Below are 21,588 nucleotides of genomic sequence, written 5' to 3' on the forward strand. Positions count from 1 at the left end.
AAAGTAAGTTTCAATGAACTCAACAGAACGTCTGAGCTGAAATGCACCCTGCTGTAAATCTCTTGTAAATACACAGCACACAACAGTCAGAAATACCAGCGCAATATTTTTTAAAATGATTATCTTTTTTAAAAAGTGCATGGTGAAAATAGTTTACATACCACTGCTTTCCATGGGAAAATGTTCAACTAGTCCATTACCGAATAAACCTACATTACTATCCTTGATGACATGGGCTGCTTCTGCCAGACAGAGTTCCAGCTTGGTTCACATATTGGGATTCCCAAACATGCCCTCCAATCACACACTGTGTGATTTCTTCTATGCTTGATATAGATGATTTGCAAATGGCAGGTATTATTCCCTTTTTAGTCAAGTGAATTAATACACATGGCTTCAGATACTGCCAATGCCTTGTTGGTCTTTGCCTTATTAGACAGCTGGCATGGACCTTCTAAAACCGCTCAACCCAGTGGTCCTGAAGCAGTTCTAAGTATCTAACTAGCACATATTTATTTGGGTCTATGAAAAGAAGGAGGCCATCTGTTATGGCTGCTGTTATGGTAGACCAACTCTGCATTACAAAGATGTCTGCAATCATGACATGAAGGCTGGCAACATTAACGCTGCTGTATGAGAATCCATTGCAGATTATTGTAGTGCCTGGAGACACAGGTCGTGTATCCACAGCAGTGACCATAGGAGGGATAAGAACTGGGAGGATCACAGAGAAGAAAGGCTATGATGCACCTATAATAGCAAAACCCCAGATGCATTCATTTGCCGCACCTGAAGTAAAACATGCCTCTCCCATATTGGTCTCTACAGTTTTTGGAACCTGAATGTCCGACAGGGCTTCCGTGGCTTCTGATTGGCTGGAGGAGCTTCCTGTAGCCAATCAGAAGCCGCAATTTGGTTTTTGAACATTTTGAAATATTTCCAGAATGGATTCCGTTTGATTTCCAAGGTATGACTGTATAATGAATTGAAAAAATATTTTTAAGATAATATTTGTAAAAAAAACACCTAGAAGCTTTTCTTTTGGGAATAATGGGGTCAGAGCTACCTAAGCAGTACAGAAACTTATTTATGTATAGAATTACAGCTGCAAGAATGTTATTTGCCCAAAAATGGAAAGAAGAAGTTCTGGCAAGAGAAGAATGGTTACAGAAATCAATGGAATATGCAGAAATGGCAAAACTTACCGGAAGAATTAGAAATCAAGATAACAAACTCTTTATTAAGGATAGGAAATGGTTTATTGAAATACAAGCTGTAAACAGATTAAGACGTTAGCCGGATTATTGTAAAAACCTGCAGTTTTCAAAATATATATAATAATAGAGGAATAAAAAGAATAAGATAAGATAATTTAGGATATGCAGGGAAAGATGAAAACAACTTTAAGTAACCACAGGAAGGGGGAGGGAAGTTGAGGCTTAAAATGTTAGAGTTATTGTTGAAATGTTTTCTTTTTGGTTATAATCTAAAATTACAAATAAATAAATAAACTTTTAAAAAATGAAATGCTATGTAATGTTATATCACACTCAGCTTTCAAAATTTCCCTCACTTTTGAAATGTATTTGCCATCCGGTATGGAGATTAGGTAGTAAAGAAGCACAAGCCTGCATCAGGCACAGCATGCTGGTGTCGGTAAAGCTACACAAGTAATTATAATACTGCAGGAACAAGCTTAAAAAGGGAGAGGCAACAAAAATGTACTGTTTTATATGCGTAGACTGCATTATTAAATTGATATCAGACTGACTTTTTTTTCCATGGGAAAGCTGTGTGTTTGAAGTCTTATGAAACATATTTAGGTTTTTCCCCGAAAATAAAATTAGCTGTTATCCTAATTCTATTAAAGTAAGTGTCACAGATCCCATGACTTAAAGTGGATTAGGACTACTTCCCATAACATCCAGCCCTTTTCCAAAACATACTTTGCAGTCTGGAACATACTGAAACAATGTCAAATGCCCCCCTTTCTATGGAAAATTTTATTTTGGCAAAATCAACATAGCAGTCTGGCATTTTTGTTTATTTGATTTCTAAACCACGCTTTATTCAAAGATCGGTGGTGTACACCATTAAGAACCTAATTTATGGAGCATAACAACGACATAATAAAATAATCATAATAACCGTCATGCCCACACACATTTAACAGGTCATAGTTCTGGCATCCCCAACCTTTGGCCCTCCAGATGTTTTGGCCTACAACTCCCATATTCCCTAGCTAGCAGGACCAGTGGTCAGGGATGATGGGAACTGTAGTCCGAAACATCTGGAGGGCCAAAGGTTGGGGTGCCTGTCATAGATTATTTAATAGCCAAAGACCTGAGTACCTAAAGACATGTAATGATGGTGCTAGGCAACCCTCTCTGAGACCATTCCACAGATGGGGAGCCACCACAGAAAAAGCCTGTTCTCATGTAGTCACCCTCCGCTTCTTGGGTAGGGGAAACAAAGAGAAGGGCTTGAGATGAGAAGTGCCGGGTCCTGGTCAGTTCAAACGTGGAGAGCCAGTCTTTAAGGTATTGAGGTCCTGAGCCATGTAAGGCTTTAGACGTCAACACCAGCACTTTGAATTGGGCCTGAAAACTAACTGCCAGCCAGCGCAGTCTGGCCAGGATCAGCTCAAATCTTGTTCTGGTGAGCAATCTGGCCATCAAATTTTGCACCAGCTGAAGTTTCTGAACCACCTTCAGAGGCAGCCCCTCGCATGATGCATTGAAGTAATCCAACCTAGAGGTTACCAGAGTGTTGGCCACAGACTTTATAAGAAAGCATAGAAACACATATAAATCTAATAAATATAAATAAAAATAGAAGACTTAGTGAAGCAAAGACAGAGAACCACAGCTTTAGTGTTTCTGCTCTCCATTACAAGAGACTGTGGCATTTATTTATTTTCAACAGCAACTGTCATCACCCATCAAAATGACAAGGAATCATATTAATGAAATCATTTCAGTTAGGTTGTATTAAAAATAATCAGAGCAATGTCTGGCCACTGCATTAAAAAGGACAGCAGCAATAAACCAAAAACATATTGGTGTACAAACTAAAGATAACCAGAACATGAAATTGCTGCCTTATAGATGAAACAAAACTAGAGAAAAGAAATACTACTGAAGTGCAAAGGAAGGGAGAGACATGAATGGGAAACAGCTGTTTGTTGGCCCAGCTTAAATTTGTTAGTGCAATGTATGCACGCTCACCTAGATACTGGGGGGGGGTGCTTTCCTACGGCCATTGCCCTAAGCACTTTTACATATTGAAGAATACAGTGCCATGTTTAGATGTTTATAATCTGGGTGTCTGCACAAGCATATTGCTCCTGTAACATGGTGGCAAGGCCTTGAACAATGAATCCTTTGAGCTCTCATTTGTCTCAGATTTCATTTGTCTCATCAAATGAATATTGATGCCCACATTTAATTAAGGAACAAACTAAGACATGAAAGAACTGAAAGTATTATTTTGATTTAAGTGTCTTTTATTTTTTGAAGCTGTGAAACTCCAAGTGAAAGTTCTGAATAGGAAGCTATGGATCTTTCAGACACTAACTGGTAAATAAACATGAATAATGCTGGAATTATTTTCAATGCTGTATAATTTAATAAGATGGAGTGGGATATAAATAAAAGTTGGGTTTAAGTTAGCTTTTGTTTTTTTTTAAAAAAAAATCTAGATATTTTATATCTCCAGGCTCACTATAAATTGCAGTTTTCCATTCTGGCTCCTTCTGGCCATGCATTGAGTCACTGGGAAATCCCTCCCCACAGGAGATATTAGTCTGAGAAAAGGGGTTCTCCTCAGGACACTGCAGGGGAGGAAAGTGTTTGAATTCTTCTCCATGCCTGTCCAGATACAGTTCATTATCAACCCTTCTCAACTAATGCAACCTGCATTCTTAAGAGCCTATGCATTAAATGCATAGATGAATTTAATCTATATAATTTGCATCTATCTAGTTTGCTCCTGAAAACCAAATGATCCTGCAACAACTTTTAAATCATAGGCTAGACAGGATTTTCACACTTTCTTCTGATTTCTACCTCATAATGTGCACAGTGCTGGCTAATATGAGTTAATTTCCTGTAATATGCTTTCGGTTCTTCTATCTCAAGGGAAAAACAGAAGTAAAGGAGAGAACTTTATTTTCTCCAGTCTAACCCCTGTGATGGTGCATTTTTGCCCCCATTTCCAAGAACCTAGCCCCCAAGTACCATCAAATGTTGAAACAATGCAGATGAAAAGATTTGTATCATGCTAATGCTTTCTGTCAAAATCGACAATGGACAACAGATGGCCCAACCGGTAAGCCTAGACAGCTATTATCTAGGGTAAATGCAGCTAAAATGGTGGCAAAAAGAATTGTTGCTAGGGAAGAAAACAGGGAAGGAAGAGCATCTGTTCTACACTTTCACATATATATCGTATTTTAATGCTGTAGTGCTTTAGGAGTACACAGAAATGTGGCCTATGGTTTCCAACTATGGTTTGCAGAAAAACATGCTTCACGTGGACTGGATGCAGTGGGGGAAGTAATGCTTACAACAAACCAGGACGTCAGCGGCGGAGGGGGGGGGAGATATCAGAGTACATGAAAGAAGGATGGAGGGGGAGCACAGAAGCCCCAGGCAAAGGTCTAAACCATCATCGCTGAAATACCTTGTAGTTTACAGTAGTTTTGCACAACATGGAGCTTGCATGCAGTCCGCCTGCTGCCTCCCCCTCAGCTGTAGAGTGGCATCCTGAGGAGGCGGCAGCGCTTTCAGACAGCGCGGAGCCTGCAGACACCCAAGCTACCACGTCACTCCCAGGAGACATGTGGCTCAGGTGCACTGCAGGCCCAAGTGCCCACTGCCCCCTAGCTATGCCTCTGATAAGGCACACCTTTAAAAGCGTGCATAACACTTAAGCAGCCAGTGCATGTGGCTACACTGCAAATGAAAACATTTCATTTACTTATTTAAGGCATTTCTTCCATACCTTTTTATTTGCCCAGGCCTACCAGCTCTGCCTTGCTTATTGGCTTTTATTGGTTTTAACACCTTATTTGTATGTTATTTGTAACAGTGTTCCAAATTACTGGTGCCATAACGTGAAAAACCTTGGTTTGCACAGAAACTGAATGAATATGAGTTAGCTGTGGGACAGTTAGGATGATTCAGCCACATGACGGTAGTGCTCTGGTAGGTGTATAATGCATTATAGGCCATTAGGACTTTATACACTAATATCTTGAACTTTGGAAATGTACCGGAAGCCAGTGTAGAGCTTTTAGCATCTGTGCAATACGCTAATGTGGACCACAGCATTCTACATTAGCTGAAATTTCCAAATCACCCCAAATGTAGCCTCACATTGCGCGCATTCCAATAGTACAGTGTAGAGGTTACTAAAGCCTCCATCACTAAGACCAAGCTATCCCTGTCAAGGAACAGGTGTAGATAGTATATGTGCTGGAAAAAGCACTGACAATGATGGATTTAAGAGTACTCCCAAGGTTGAGTGCAAACCTATCAAGAATAGGCAACCTGCGAATTTCTCAAACCTAGCAACCACTTATCCATAAAGCTTCCATCTTAACAAGATTAAGCTTCAGATTACTGGCCCTCATCCAGCCCATCACTGACTCGAGCCATGTTGGTACAGAACTTGCATCGTCTCAATTGATTTCAGATGTGGCAGTGTAGAGCTGAGTGTCTTCAGTATACAGTTTTAAACTGAAAAGCAGCATCTAAACATTTTTTAATAACAACAACCACAACATACACCTCAACACAAGGTTTCCAAAATGCTGCTAGGGCAGGGAAGAAGGGACAATATTGTTGCTTATCATTGTAGGTGTCCCTGTACAACTCTATTCAACAGAGCAACCACAACAGAAACAAATGCTAGGAGAATAACTATTTTGTGAGTCAAAATAAAAAAATTCCTTCCAGTAGCACCTTAAATACCAACTAAGTTAGTTCTTGGTATGAGATTTCGTGTGCATGCACACTTCTTCAGATATTTTGTGAGTGGCTAGGAAATGCTCTCTCTGTCTTTCTGCAAAGTGAAGACTTTGAGGAAGTATTTAAGACTGGGAAACAACTGCACACATAATGAGAGCAAGAGCGAGCCAATGGCCCATCTAGTCCAACATTCTGTTTTCACAGTGGCCACTCAGAAACCTGTGAGAAACTCGCAAGCAGGATATGAGCACAGGAGCACTCTCTCCTCTGTGGCCTCCAGCAACTGGTATTAGGAAACATTATAGCATCCAGTAACTTAATGCACGGCCATCTTGTTGAAAGACCCCACATCAACTTAAAACTGCAGTTCACTGACTACTGGTAAGATGTGGTGCTTTTTCAGATATTTCGGAAGATCACAATAAAAATAATGGGCTTGTGCGTCTTATTTATAACTATATGTTCCGTTTCACTGACCCCATTTTCAGGACCAACAAGAGTCAGTTAAGAATAGTCAAGTCTTCATTTAATACTGTCTAAACAGTATTAAACTACAGAAAGGATAGAGTTTAAATTGATAAGTCTTTCAAGCAGTCTCCCGGATAGCATCCATAACATGAGGCAATGTTCCCAAACAAGCAAGCCTGACCAGTTTACTGGGAGTAAATTCCATTGAGCTCAATGGGGCTTACTTTTGAGTCAGCAGGTATAGGATTGGACTGTTATTGTTACCACTCGAGTATATACAAAAGGTATGTGTTGGGTTAACCTAATCCATAATCCTCCAAATATTAAGCATGAATGTTTCAGAAATGAGTCAGAGTTTCAACTCTCATCTACAAAACAGTCTATTCCAATAGAACAATTGTTTGTGAAATGGAAGATTTAAAAAAAAAAATGAAAAAAGAGAAATCTGATGTGATCTCTAGATTAGTTGTAGAGATTGGGTAATTATTACTACCAGATTTATCCTAGATTACGGTAATCTAATTTGTTTTGGACTGTGGTCCTTTCTTCTTCCCCTTAAGGAGGTGAAATAACATGTTTTTAAAATTGTATTATGACAACACCCTTTATATGACACACCCTTAGCTACCACATTGATGTTATTCCACACCAGTGCCCACACTTACACAGTTCAACAGAACTCTAAGGAGTTGATCTAATCTGACCTGACATAATTAGCATGCTAGCAATAGCTGTGTTTTTTATTTATTTACAGTAGCCTACCAGTCCAGGATACAGATGGCAATGGGAGGTACTTATGCAGTATTCTGGTTGCTGATAATAAGGGTGCCTATGTTTTCCTCCATATGGTAAGAAGAAGCTTGGGAAGGGAGTGACAGCTGGAGAACAACACACAGGGAGAAGGGTACAAAACAACAAATCTTTCCCAGCATCATGGCTCTCTTACCCAGAAGAGCCTGATCCATCAGATAACTTAGAGCCTCACTCTGGTGTTGTGTTTTGCTGTCAGATTTTTTCTCTCTAATACGATTCCCTTGAGAGCAGAATCCATTAACACAAAATGTTATGGGTGCATTCAGTTTATTTACACGTGTGAACCAAACCATCCACCTACACACAGCACATACAACACTTTGCAATTGAGCCAGTCCACACGTTCAACAGTCAGTGGTCTAATGGTGACGTATAGCGACGTGGCATCAAGCGGCTATAAGAGTAGGGGCCCTAAATGTTTCCTGGGTTGGATGGGTAAACAGGTCCCTTATGGTACTGCTGAATCTTAGCCATACGAAGCTAAATGCATTGAACGGGATCTGTTACGTGGGCCCCAATGTATGCATGCACGTTGCCTGAGGGCCTTTCTCGGTCCCTTCCTCACACACCCAAGAGATCACGAACAAAGCAGCATTGTCCCTACGCATGGAAGGGCGAGGAGCAGAGGCTTGTGCCACGACTTCAGAGAGGCAAACGGACCGAGGTGCCGCGCGATGCACGAGACAATGCCTCCGCCAGCCCGGCGACAACCGACCTCTCCAGAGAAGCAGGAAAGCATGCGAAGAAGACCCCGCGCAGCCTATATGCAACCCTTCCTCCGGGGAGCCAGGCGGCAGCAGAAACGAATACAACCGCGCGGGCGACACGTGCCCCCAGGACAGGCGCCGGAGCCGGCCTCCGCTCCTACGAAGGGGAGCTCGGCGGCGCGTCGGCCCCGGAGCGCATCTTCTGCGCGTGCTGCAGCCGACCAGGCCCCTCCTCGGAGCCCCGACCCGCTCCTCCATTTTCTGACTCCGAGGCTCCAGACACGCGCGCCTCCTTTCCCTCACGCCGGCAACACACGCAGTTCATTCTCCCTTCCACCCACAGCTGACGCTTCCGCACACAAACACACGCGCCACAGCCCAGTCATAATAATCAGCCTCCCGGAGCAGCTGCTGGCTGCGGCGCCTGCCCGCCGCCGCCCCTCCCTACCTCGCTGACGATGGTGGAGAGGTAGGGCTCTCGGCTGTACTCCCAGCCGTCCAGGCACTTCTCCTGCTCCACCTGGCTGAGGTTGACGTCCCGCCCGGGCACCAGGTTGCGGGCGGAGAAGTTGGCCAGGGCCTCCAGGCTGTAGCGGCGGCAGCGCGACGGGACCTGCCGCCCGCCGCGCTCCTCCAGCGGGATGCTGGCGTTGAGCCACTCGAGGCTCAGGTTGGCGCTGGCCGGCACCCGGCACCGGTGCTCGGGGGTGCCGGCCAGGAAGACGGCGGACATGCCGTTGAAGCCGTTGGGGATGATGCTGGCGCTGAGCAGGAAGAAGATGAGGCGCTGGAAGGGGCCCCACTCGCCCAGGAAGGCGATGATGTCGTCGTAATCTCGCATGGCGGAGGCGGGAGGCTGACGGAGACGCAGCAGCGGAGCGCACACCGCCGAGTGGGTATGAGGCAGCGGCAGCCGCGCTGCGCTCTCTTGACTGGCTCTGTCATCTCTCCGGAGGTGGGGTCTTCCCCCGGCGGACTCCGCCTTTCCCGAGCACACCCCCTTCGCCTGGGCGACCGGCGCTAACCGGTCCCGACCGAGATAACCTTCGCTGGGGCTGCGAGCGGGTTCCCGCCGCGGGAGGGAGGCGCCGGCGACGAGCCCGCCCCAAGGCGTTCCGCCTGCCTCGCGGCGCCCGGGCCTTTGGGCGGGAAAAGCAATCTGGAGGAGGCTGCCACCCAGGGGGGCTAGGGGTGGACTGAGGCAGAGAGTGCCACACGAGAACAGCTGGTCGCGCTGTTTCCAGAAGCAAAAATAACTTCTGTGAGGAATTTATTAAGAGAAACGTGGCCAAGCACCGTGCAAAGAACTTTAAAACACTTTCTTGAAAGGGGTGTCGTTCTAAAGATGCTAATCTAATGTTCATTTTCAAAACTTACGGCACCTCACCTTGTATGACAGGGCATAGCTATCAACCTTCCCTTTTTTTTTTGCGGGAAATTCCCTTATTCCAGCGCTGTTTCTCGCTGCTATCCCGGATTGTTAGATATCCCATAGACTGTCCCTGGGAGAGGTGAGGCTGCTGATCCCTTATTTTGATATCTTATTTTCAAATCTGAAAGTTGACAGCTATGTAACAGGGTGGTGGGTTTTTTTAATGACCAAGGATAAAGTACTCTTGAGTATCTGCAGGGTGCATTTCTTTTGTGAACCTTATTTTCTTTGTCCTGAATATGTCCAGCGAAGGGATGACCACTTGGAGGAGTGCAGAGAGAAGAAACGCCAATAGTGAAACTGGACGCCTTCATCTGCCCCAGCTGCAATGAAACATGTCTCTCTTGTTTTGGTCTCTACAGCCACAGCAAGCCCTGCAACCTTCCAAAAGTTTGACTTCACCCTTAAAGGTGTATTCCTCCATTGTCTCCCAAGACAGATGGATGCCAACTGAACAGGCAGGCCTTTTGTTTATTTATTATTACAGTTATATTTCACCTTTCCTCCAATAAGCTCAAAGTGGCATATATCTCCCACCATACACTCAGGCTAAAAAGCAGTGGCCAGCTCAAGGGAGCTTCATGGTTAAATCAGGATTTGAACCCTGGTCTTCCAGCTCCTAGTTCAACACACTAACCACTTCACCACATTCACATACAGTCGTACCTCCGCTTATGTATCCCTCTGGTTACGTAAACTTCAGGATGCGAATGTGGCAAACCTGGGAGTATTTTTCCAGGTTTCGCCGCATGCGCAGAAGCGCTAAATCGCGCACATGCGCAGAAGCAGCACCTCCAGTTGCGGATCCCTTGGGACATGGCCAGACCTCTGGAACAGATCTCATTCGCAACCGGAGGTACCACTGTACTATGAAATGTGGTATCCTTCTCCTTAGTAAAATTAGCATGATGGAATGGGACTTCCCTATTTTCATCAGAGAAATGTTGGAGGGTATGGTGCAGCTACCAGTGCCACCGGCAGGCGGCACAGTGGTGGTGAGTGTCCCATGGGTGGTGGTGGTGGTGTGACAGAGCAGGGTGGCACTTCCTGTTTTGCCTCAAGTGGTGAAATGAAATGTAATACCCCTGACCTCAGGATTCATGAATTTACAGCTGTCAGTTCTGACGGAAGGCAGGCAAGGACCAACAGACCAGGTTGGGCTTGCTAGCTTGCGCTTTCCCTGAGTTTATGACAAATCCTATATCGGTAGTTATTTTTGGACTCATGGAGAGCACAACATGGAATTTGAAAACACTGGTGGTGGCTGGCTTGCCTAAGATGATATTATTATTATTATTATTATTATTATTATTATTATTATTATTTAAATTTGTATACTGCCCTATACCCACAGATCTCAGGATCGTTCACAACATAAAAATTATAATATGAAAAACACAAAATACATAATAAAAACAAAAACAAAGACAACCCAATAATCCTCTCTTCCACATCACATTTTAAAAGGGCCTTGGATGTCAATCAACCCAAGGCCTGGTTAAAGAGGCCTAAGATAAAGGAGTCTTTTCACATATAGACCAACAGAGAATAAAAGAATGAGAACATTCTTTAACTTCTCTGCCTACTTGTGAACTAATGATCAAGAGTGCACAAACAAATATTTAAACAAGTTACAGAAGACAGCCTGAAGATGCAAATACATTGGGAATTTGTGAACAGTTCACTGGAATCAGTCCCCTCCAAGAGTATATAGCTAGATCTGCCTTCCCCAGCACTTTCATGTGAAGGCTAAGAATACTGTATTAATGTTTTCCTTTTTATTTATCATCAAGCAAGCATTACCATAGCTGTTCTTTGCATTAACTGCTTTTGATGCCCATAATTCCCATACAATGCTGGGACCTCACAGAAATAAATGGTTCCCAAGACTGAAGTGTTATGGTAGGCTATGACACTGTAAAGTGTGTGGTCCTTCTGCACACGTTTGCCTAGGGCACAAATGTATGACATATTATTCTCCCAAGCACCAAGATGATTATCTTAAAGCAAGACATCACAGGTAAAGTAATTATCTCAGAGAAAGACATTTGGTTTAGAAGAGCATAACCTTAGAATCAGGTATGACATTTGAAGGTGATTCTGGAACCAGTCATGCTCCTGAGTGATCATGCAGTAGTGGAGTGCCCCCTTTGCTAGTTCTAGTTGGTTCCCTTTTTGTGAAAAGTCTGGCCTAACTTCATTCATTCTCCTGTTCTAGTCACCTCCAGGTTGCATTATTGCAATACATCTGGGGATGTTAAGAAAGACAGTTAAGAAAATTAAATGGGTTCAGACTGCTACCACCATAATATTAAGTGAAGCCGGAAGGTCACAATTATAACTCTCCTAAAAAAGAGAGAGAGAATTATAACATCTGCTCTGGTTTTCAGACATAATTTAAGGTGCTGTGTTTTATCTTTAGGGCACAGGAATAATCTCTGCCCATATTAAACTGCCTCCTCCTTTAAGTCACATTGCTCTTGAACCATGTCACAAAAATAGATTATTTCCGAATAGCACACTGGGTCTTGTATTCCCAGTTGTTCCTCCCTTAATCTGGTAGTTTTATGTTGCTTCATGCCAAAACAGTGTGATGATGTAGGTCTGTCATATATTTTCCAACTCCTGGTATGTAGACCTTCCCAAAATCATATCTGGTATTATTAATCTAACTGGTTGTTTATTTGTCCTGCTCATGGACTGAGCCCTGCTCAGTTTTTTCCCCACAGTCTAAAGTGTGGTGGATGGGCATAAAATAAATAACAGGGCCTTTTCTGTGTCTCTCTTGGAGCATTCTGAACAAAGCACATGAAACAACAGCCTGATGGTCTTCATAAATAGCTTCAGAATCCCATTTCACCAATGAGATAAAATGAAGATGTCTAGAACAGTTTAAACGCTACTTTTAAGGCAATTTCCAGATTACAAGAACAGTTGAATATATGACATAGTTTGGTTAGTGAATTTATTGTACGCTTGAGTAAATCAAAAGGAAAGGTGTAATATTTACAAGTCCACTCCATATTTCTTATAAATATAGTATCATAAGCAGTTCCAAATTAGGTTTTAATTATGACTCAGTATCTTCATAGAATCATAGAGTTGGAAGGGACCACAAGGGTCATCTAGTCCAACCCCCTGCAATGCAGGAATCTTTTTGCCCAATGTGGGGCTCGAACCCATGACCGTGAAATTATGAGTCTCATGCTCTTAATAACTGAGCTATCCCACGGCCTATATACCAGATATAATGGGTCAGGCAGCCATGAAATATTCTTACTATTGAGTATATTTATTAATATTTATTAAAATTTAAGACCTCACTCTACACCTTTGTTAAATACAGTTGTTTTAATAAAAAGAAGACTTTGGCCTAGATTCAGCTAACTCTGCATTCTAGTAGAAGTCAGTCCAAGGGCTCCTGCTAATGCAACAGGGCTTTTCTTCTCCTCCTCCTGTCCACGCATTTCCCCAAACTCACTTGGGAGAGTCAGGAGAACCCTCAGCACAGCATGCAGGGGAGGAGAGAGGAGATTGTTCCTCTTGGCAAACAGAAATGCTTGCGCCAAATGATTAGAAGACGGTGATGCTGAATTTCTCCCATTACCTTTAACCTTTATCTGCATTTTCCTGGGTCTTTCACCTATCAGCTGACTTACATCAAGCAATTATAGGCTTGCGTTGGGAGATAGGGTTATTGCTGTCCCAGCCCCTGTAACCTTTGCTGGAAATGCTGTGTAATAGAGAAGGAATGGAACTCTCTGAACTAAAGATAACAAGATTTTTCTTTCTTTCTTTAAAGGCCAGGCCAGCAATTCTTTCTTTCCTCTGGCAAGAAACTGCTCTTGTTAATGAGTGGGTATGTAATGGTCTTCAGAAGTCATGTTGTGTGTGTGCTTGCCAAGAGCAGAAGGAGAGATGAGGGTTCAAGCAGACAGAAGCTTTTGCACATGTAAAGACGGCCAGGATTCCAGCAAGCGGAGAGGAGGTACAAATGTTAACAGGAAGCACACTTTTGAGATTGTAACATGTCAAGCAAGTTAATGCACTCTATACAATATCCTATAATTTCTACGGGTAGCATATACAAGAAGTTGAACACAACTTGTTTAAACACATAACAGTATATTTCTTGGAGAGAGGTCATAGTACACTAAGGTACTTGTGTAGACTCACTGGCCTTCCATTTTCACTTACAAAAAAGTGAATTTAAGCAAGGTTTTCCAGACCTTGCTTTAATTATGAAAATGGAGGCCAGTAGGTCTACATAAGTACCTTAGTGGGCTATGGCCTTTCTCCAAGAAATATACTGTTACGTGCATTTGGATCTAATATGCATTCTGCTGTTTCTGAACAGCTGGATTTGGCAGATGGTCTTAGATGAGTGACTTCACTTAATTACAAAGAGAGGACAAAATCCTCAGGACAGCAGTCTGCTTACAAATGAAGACCAAAGATTTTAAGCTCTACTAGACAGCTTGCCTTTCTGTGTACATACTGTATATATTTACTGTGGTACCTCTGGATGCAAACGGGATCCGTTCCGGAGCCTCGTTCGCATTCTGAAGCGAACACAACCCATGTTTGCGTGGGTCGTGATTCACTGCTTCTTCGCATGCGTGTGACGTCATTTTGAGCGTCTGCATGCGCGAGTGGCGAAACCCAGAAGTAACGCATTCTGTTACTTCCGGGTTGCTGCGGAGCACAACCTGAAAACACTCAACCTGTAGCTACTTCAACCTGAGGTATGACTGTATTCAATGAAAGTAGAATGATTCTAGAGAGAGAGAGAGTATAAGGTGTGTTATAGGAATTCTAAGGTCTCAGATATAGAATAAATGTTGATAATTGCACAACAAAAATACACATACATAAGTATATAAACCACACGTCTAAAATTGTACAGGAGAGCAATCCAAAAGCCATCTTGGATCTCCTGAAGACTCTAAATATTTACTCTGCCTCCTAAATCCCCCTTGCCTGCGAACAGGTAGGTAGACAGCAATCCTCTCCTCTATCTATGAACCTCCTTTGTATTAATTGTCATTATTTTCCCAGATGCTCTGCATTGAGGGATGTCTGACCGGCATCCTGATCATCTTATCAAATGCTAATGTTTTGTGTAAACTGTCTGGAACTATGTAAAACTTGCTAAATCCTCAGGAATATCACACCTTGGCCTGTTTGAGCCACAGTAACCTCACCTTGTGTGTGATATAATTTCTGAATGTTTGTAGAGGGGATGTGCTTCTTCTCTACGACAAAATGCAAACCCTTAAAAGAGATGTTTCTTCTTGGTTCTGGGTCTCTCTTGCCTCCTTGCAAGGAGTGGAGGGAACTCTGTTGCAACAGAAAAATAAAGATCTGTCTTGCTTTCACTTTATCCTGCCTCAATCCATCCATTCATCTCTCACTGATCATGGACTTCGGGGACTCAGTCCCTTGGGGAATTGGGCAGCAAAAGCCAACCACCCCTATTTTTTCTATATCAGTGCAGGTTTCAACAGCAGCACTCCACCCTTTTCAAAAGGAGACTCCCTTAATGTGAACAAAGTTATCCTAAGGGCACTTTACGCATAAAAGATCTTAAGTGAACACTTAAAAACTGTAAAGGAGCTAATTGCATATCATGCACAAATATGTGTTAGCACTAATGTCTTTTTTTAAAAAAGCAAATCTAGACATGTAGACATTCCCATTTCCAGGAAGGAGGGCTGGGTCAAACCTGGAAAAAAGTACCCATGAAGAAGCAGACATAAACATGATCAGCAGGGAGATTCCCAAGTTATTTAGAGCAGGAACCAAAGCCTTTCATATTGTGCTGCCTAATCACTATACCCTTAAAGCACAATTGAAGTACATTCTTTCCCCCAAGAGCCCTGCACTTTACCCATCACAGAATTATAATTCCCAGCAACCCTTAACAAACTACAGCACCCAGAATTCACGTGTGTTTCAGATGTGTTTTATAAGTGCAATGAGTACACAGCAACTGCATGACTTGTTTCCACGCGTTGACATAACCAAAGCAATGTTTATGTTGCCCTTAGTGCGACTAACAAATGTTAATCAAGGTAGAAGTTTTGCCCACACTGTTGGCAACAGAAAAAATATGTACAAGTAGGACGCAGTTCCTAGCCTCAGCACAGGCTGTGTCTCTTTCTAGTCAGCTAAACTGATTTTAATGTAAATCACTGTTGCCCTTTTTAAATAACCTGTAAACAACTTGTAAAGATAAAATACTTTGCTGTGAAAGAAAAATTGACAGCAGGTTGAATGTGACTTGAGATAAATGGGATGGTATGGAGGAGGTGAAAAGATAATGGAAGGCCAGACCATGGGGGAAAAGGCTTTTCGTTAGGGGAGGCAAAACCTCAGTTAGCCATGTATTTTTATTGATTTTTGGGGGGAAAGCTGCCCCTCCCTGTCCCCCCTTGACTACGCCCATGGGCCAGACCCTCCTGGCTGCAACTCAAGAGGAGCAAAGAAAAGGCCAAGTGGAGGTGATGCCCCACACCTCAACAGGTCTAGAAAGGATTACATATTTTACATAGAGACAACCAATCAATGCCTGATAATAGATTATAAGACTTGATCAGTTGCTAACAGATCAACAATGGGAAAATTAAAGCAGTTTTAAATACAAAAACTATGGTACAAAATAATTGAGAATACCATCACCGGGACAGAGAAATGAGAAGGAGATTGACTCATAAGTTGACTGAGCCTGGCTTGCCCCTTGCCTGATCGTTTTGTGAGTGTGCAAAAATGATTTTTCTGATGTACAAAATGAAACGGGTAAGAACAAAACACTGCAAGATCCTGCAGGAATAGGCCACTGGCCCATCTCATCCACACCCTCTTCTCACAGTGGCCAGCCATTTGCCTGTGGGAAACTAGCAAGCAGGACCCAAGCACACTAGCAATCTCCCCTCCTATTGTAGCACCCTGCTTGTGGTTAATGCTTAGCTGGAATGAAATATTCAACGCAGCAATAGAGAAATTAAAATAATAATTTATTTGTCAGACAAATAAATGAGAGACACAGTGGTATATGGTTACCAAAGTACTGCCCACTCCAGCCCTGATGGCCAGCACTTATGTTTCCTCAGCCCAGCCCCCTTGCTCCTTCTTTGGCTGCCTCTGTCAAATCAGCCTGGTTGAAATTCCTATTGACTGTTTGCTAAAACCAATCATAAAAGATACACCCATTTCCTATTACCTTTTATGGGAGACAAAGAGCTATATTTCCTTCTATCCACAAATGGCAGACAAGTAGCCATATATCTTACATTTGCCTCGACAAGGCACCTTAATTACCAGATCACCTTTTGCCCTATTCTTCACTCCAAAACAGATGGCTAAAACAGATGGCTCATGGTTTTAAATTTTATCTTAAACAGAGATCTTGGGTTCACCTTCTCACACACCATCAATGAAATAAGAATCTAACATAAGAATCTAACATTTCTTACTTTCTAAATCCTTTGCATAATTACATTTAGCCAATAAATTTCATACATTAACATAGCTTTTTAGAATAAAAGGAACTTAGTAAAAACAGCTTCAAAACAGCTTCAAACCTCTTCAATTTACAACTCCCTTTCCCAGCCAGCTGCTGTTCCTATTAGCTCTTGCCCTTTCACCTTAGGAAGATGTGGCTCGAGTCTGATGGGAGGCACCTAGTATTATTTTCTGTTAAACAATAAATTTTACTATTTACCAACTCTTAATTAGTGTTTTTGCAGCTTGATTGTATTCTGTAATATGTTTGGTCAGTATGACCTTTGCTCCCAGCCTGTAATTTCCTTTTACAACTTTGAGAAACATGTCTCCTGCTACTTCTATATCGGGGGGGGGGGGGCTGTTCAAGAGGATAAACAACTGCCAAAGCACCCAGCCAGCTGCTTTATGCCTGGCATGAAACACACAAGCATCTGAAAATACATCTTTAAGCTCATTTTAAAATACAGATATTGATCAGATGCCTCACTATGGCTTCCAGCAACTAGTATTGAGATGCATTACTGCCTCCAACTGCAAAGGCAGAGCATAGTCATCTTAGCTAATAGCCATTGATAGCCTTATCCTCCATGAAAGCATAGAAAGGCCTTTTAAAATGAGCTTTGCCAGTTCTAGTAGTAGCCATCAAAGATGTTATCCTTCCCCCTACGTAGTAGATCAGCCACACTACGAAGAGCTGAAAATGTAACTTTCCACTCCCTTGAGATAGCCAACAGCATATCATGATCAAACTATACTTGAGAAGCCTCCAGGTCAGTGCTGCAAAAGTTTAAAATGTATGGATTGTATTCAACCAACATTTACTCAGGGTAGACCCATTGAAATTGCCATAACTGTTTGTTGTTGTTTAGTCATTTAGTCGTGTCCGACTCTTCATGACCCCATGGACCAGAGCATGCCAGGCACTCCTGTCTTCCACTGCCTCCCACAGCTTGGTCAGACTCATGTTTGTAGCTTCGAGAACACTGTCCAACCATCTCGTCCTCTGTCGTCCCCTTCTTCTTGTGCCCTCCATCTTTCCCAACATCAGGGTCTTCTCTTCTCATGAGGTGGCCAAAGTATTGGAGCCTCAGCTTCACGATCTGTCCTTCCAGTGAGCACTCAGGGCTGATTTCCTTAAGAATGGATAGGTTTGATCTTCTTGCAGTCCATGGGACTCTCAAGAGTCTCGTCCAGCACCATAATTCAAAAGCATAAATTCTTCGGCGATCAGCCTTCTTTATGGTCCAGCTCTCACTTCCATACATCACTACTGGGAAAACCATGGCTTTAACTATACGGACCTTTGTTGGCAAGGTGATGTCTCTGCTTTTTTGCCATAACTAACACAGGTCAATTAATTTCTATGTGACTATGGGTAAATATAAGGTGAATATAACTCTCATCCTCTCCAATGGCAGATGTTTTGTTTTTGGTCATGTGTTGGCACACATCTGAGGAAAAGTGATTTTTTTATTTGTTCATGTCCTTGAAAGCATTTGGCTGGCCACTGTCAGAAACAGGATACTGGGCAGGTGAACCTAATATCTAGATTAGGAATACCGGTATATTCCTGAAATTATTTATTACCCATGTTCCATTATTGCGAGCAGTGCATCAAAACAAAGTGCTTTAGAAGAACATTGACAATTATTGACTCTTAAATATTTAATGTCTTAAATCTTTAATATGAATATAATGAAATACTATAATACTTCTATGTATGGCTTCCAATGGCTTTGTTCTTTCAATTAAGCCATTTTCAAAGAACAGGCAGAATACAGATTGATTTCATATCATTTGCTGGCATTTCAAAGAGGAATGAGCCTGTCATCAATGCTGATTAGTGCAAATCAGAATTTGTAGAATTTGTTTTTTTTTTTTTTTTTTTTTTTGTAAGAAAAGAGGTTTATTGAAAATCATAGAAAGTGAAGGCAATGGCCATATGTTTCAGGGAACATTCCCATCCCTACTGCCACCAGGGAACTTATTCAGAGTCTGTGATGTGTGGTGTGATGCCTGTTCAGTGGAATGCTGGGTTTTCAGCAAACAAGACAAATCCAGGACCTCCAAGTCTTCAGTATCAGCCTACAAAGTTGATGACTACAAGATGCAGGATAGTGCTGGCAAAGAGGAAGTCAGCAAAGGCTCGCTCTGGTGAGATCCCCTGAAATTCTCCTTTGTTCTGTGGGTTGATCTGGATCCTCAAACAAACGCCCAAGATGAAGCTCCCCACGGCGGAGATGAACCCCGACAGGAAGGAGTTGAAAGGGAAGGTGCCGACGCCGAGGCAGTAGCCGAACTGCAGCGCTCCCGTGAGCATGACGTAGAGCAGGTAGGCGTCCAGCACCTTCAGGCGGCTCGGCGTTCCGCTGCTGTACTCGGCTAGGAAGCGCCGCACTACCGAGCCCACCGAGCTCGCTCCGGCCCCGGACGACCCAGAAGCTGCGCCTGACATAGCGACGGAGAGGGTTTCGCACAACCAGAATTTGTAGAATTTGTGGGCAAATCATTTAATCAGGATTTTCAGGAGAAAGCTAATTATGTATTTGGAATTAGGCATGTACTTTGGCATTAAAATATTCTGAGCCTATAAGCTGTTTCAGGGGGCAGGAGGATTAGCTGAGCATTCCTAAGTCTGAGAGCTGTTGGTAAAAAAAATTAAAGGGCTAAGTGCGCGAAAGAGTTCTGTCTTGGGTATTTTTTATTATAAGAAAATCTCACCCTTTTCTCCAAGGAGTTTAACGTGGCATACATAGTTCTTCACCTCTCCATGTTTATGGCTGAATGGGTCTCCCTGGCTCTAGGCAGGCTATAAATGTAATAAACAAGCAAAATAATTGTTATCCAGCAGCATATCAGAATGAAGCTCATATCATGAAATGGGACATTGGTTCAGTTTGTTGTTATGCCTGATAAACACTTCCCCGTGGAGACTTCTACTCAGGCTCCTACATTGTGTTGAGGATGTGATGGGGGTGAAGAGCTGGGGATTGCAGAGCCTGCTGAGTTATCTGCCCTCACCTCCCTGCAGGTAAATACTGGCATGGGACTGGGTTGAAGATGTGAGGTCTCTGTTTGTGGTTGCCTGTTAGGGCGAACCATATGAAGGGATGCTTGTTGGAGAGACTAGCACCAATGGGACTAAACATTTCTACTTACCCTTGCCCCACAACCTGCCTGAAGCCTGCTGCTGGAGGGCACAAAGGGGCATTTGATGGAGAGAGGCTGACTAAATATCAAAACAGTAAATGAATATTAAGAGTTGAAGGAAGAATAACAACCTTTACCTCCCTTATGGGAATGAACTGAGAGAAGAAGAGATGGTGGTGAGAGATGGGAGGAAGGCTACCCCTAGTGAGTGTAAAGCCCAACCTTAAACAAACTGCAAAAATGTTGTTGTTGTTGTTGTTGTTGCATTTACATCCCACCTTTTTCACCAAGGAGGTCAAGGCGGCATACGTGGCTCTCCCTCTCATCAGTTATTCCCCACAACAACCCTTTGTGGTAGGTTAGGCTGAGAGGCAGTGACAGGCCCAAGGTCATCCAGTGAGCTTCATGGGGATTTGAACCCTGGTCTTTCCCAGGTACTAGTCTGACACTCTAACCACTATTCTGCCACATTGCCTTTCTTCTGTGGAGGGGTGGGCTGGGAGTTCAGAACAGCATGTTTACTGAATACAGTTCAGAAAATCAAAAGAGCTCTTATTCACACACTGCAGGGATATCAAGATTGGTTCTCTACCTGCGAGGAATTTAGAATGAGGAGTAAGGAGCAGGGCTGTGGTGCCAGATGCACCATACTCCAAGTGGATGCAAAATTCTTGCCCCAAAGATGCTGTTTTCTGCCTAGGCTTTGTACTGTTTTCTCTCCATCCATCTGGCAATCAGCTGCTCAAGCCTTCTTTCATATTCTTACTTATATTGACTGCAGCACATGGTCAGAGAGATGTTAGTCCTCTAGCACCAGTGATTGGGTATGTGTTGATCTTGGGGTGTTCTTCTGGACTGAGGTCACATTCACAAGGGCCTGTCTGGATTTTGTTCCTTGTAGTTCTGAAGAGCTTAGGCATTCCGGGCTTTGACATGCATCCCTGACCCATTTTGTCTGGCAGTGTTGACATACCAAGCTTTGTGATGAAGCTGACATTGCCTGTTGCTTATCTAAGCTAAAACCTTCATTGTCACTGGCATTAATCACAGTGGATTCATATTACACTGAGGAACAAGACTGTAGAAATGTAAAGGCAGTTTATGAAGAAAGGATACAGAATTTATCCTTAGAAGGTTCATTGGATGCATTAAAAGGTCCCTTATAAAGGAAGAACATACACAAGACCATAGGAAAACATGCATGAGTGCCAGCTTGGCCTCGTGATTGTGGGTGCCCAGGGCTGTGGGTGCCCAGCAGCATGCAGGCCCTGGCACCAAAATTTGTGGGTGCCTGGCCACTTCAGGGGAATTTCATGGGTGCTTGGGCACCCACAGCCCCAGGAAGTTGGCACCTATGAATGCATGCATCTTAAAATGTACTGAGAGGCATAACTCAAGTTAATTGTGGCAAACCTTTGTGCCTGACTACATGATTCAATGTCTCAAAAAGCAGGTAGGGCCTGTTAAAGCTCAGAGGAAGGTTTATATCGACTCCCCTCTGGTTTTTTCCTCTTCCAGCAAACAGGATGATGTGCTTATG

The 21,588-nt window shown here is 43.0% G+C and overlaps 2 protein-coding genes across 2 annotated transcripts in view; both read right to left on the minus strand.

The window, feature by feature from the left end:
* The window catches only part of LOC309526997 (solute carrier family 22 member 4-like), a 48,587-nt gene extending 39,444 nt beyond the window's left edge, over window positions 1–9,143 (minus strand). The window contains exon 1 of the mRNA XM_082213415.1: window positions 8,409–9,143. Coding sequence (XP_082069541.1) covers window positions 8,409–8,801 — 393 coding nt within the window. The 5' untranslated portion in view covers window positions 8,802–9,143. The remainder of the gene's footprint in view (window positions 1–8,408) is intronic.
* A 9,633-nt stretch (window positions 9,144–18,776) lies between these two features.
* LOC309526824 (dolichyl-diphosphooligosaccharide--protein glycosyltransferase subunit DAD1) lies at window positions 18,777–19,379 on the minus strand. Its single transcript, XM_082213107.1, has one exon. It carries the CDS (start codon window positions 19,351–19,353, stop codon window positions 18,979–18,981), a length of 375 nt encoding a protein of 124 aa, XP_082069233.1. The 5' UTR covers window positions 19,354–19,379; the 3' UTR covers window positions 18,777–18,978.
* Between the last annotated feature and the right edge of the window lie 2,209 nt (window positions 19,380–21,588).

The sequence above is a fragment of the Podarcis vaucheri genome, assembly GCF_965113315.1.
Source record: "Podarcis vaucheri genome assembly, chromosome: 2".
Classification (NCBI taxonomy): Eukaryota; Metazoa; Chordata; class Lepidosauria; order Squamata; family Lacertidae; genus Podarcis; species Podarcis vaucheri.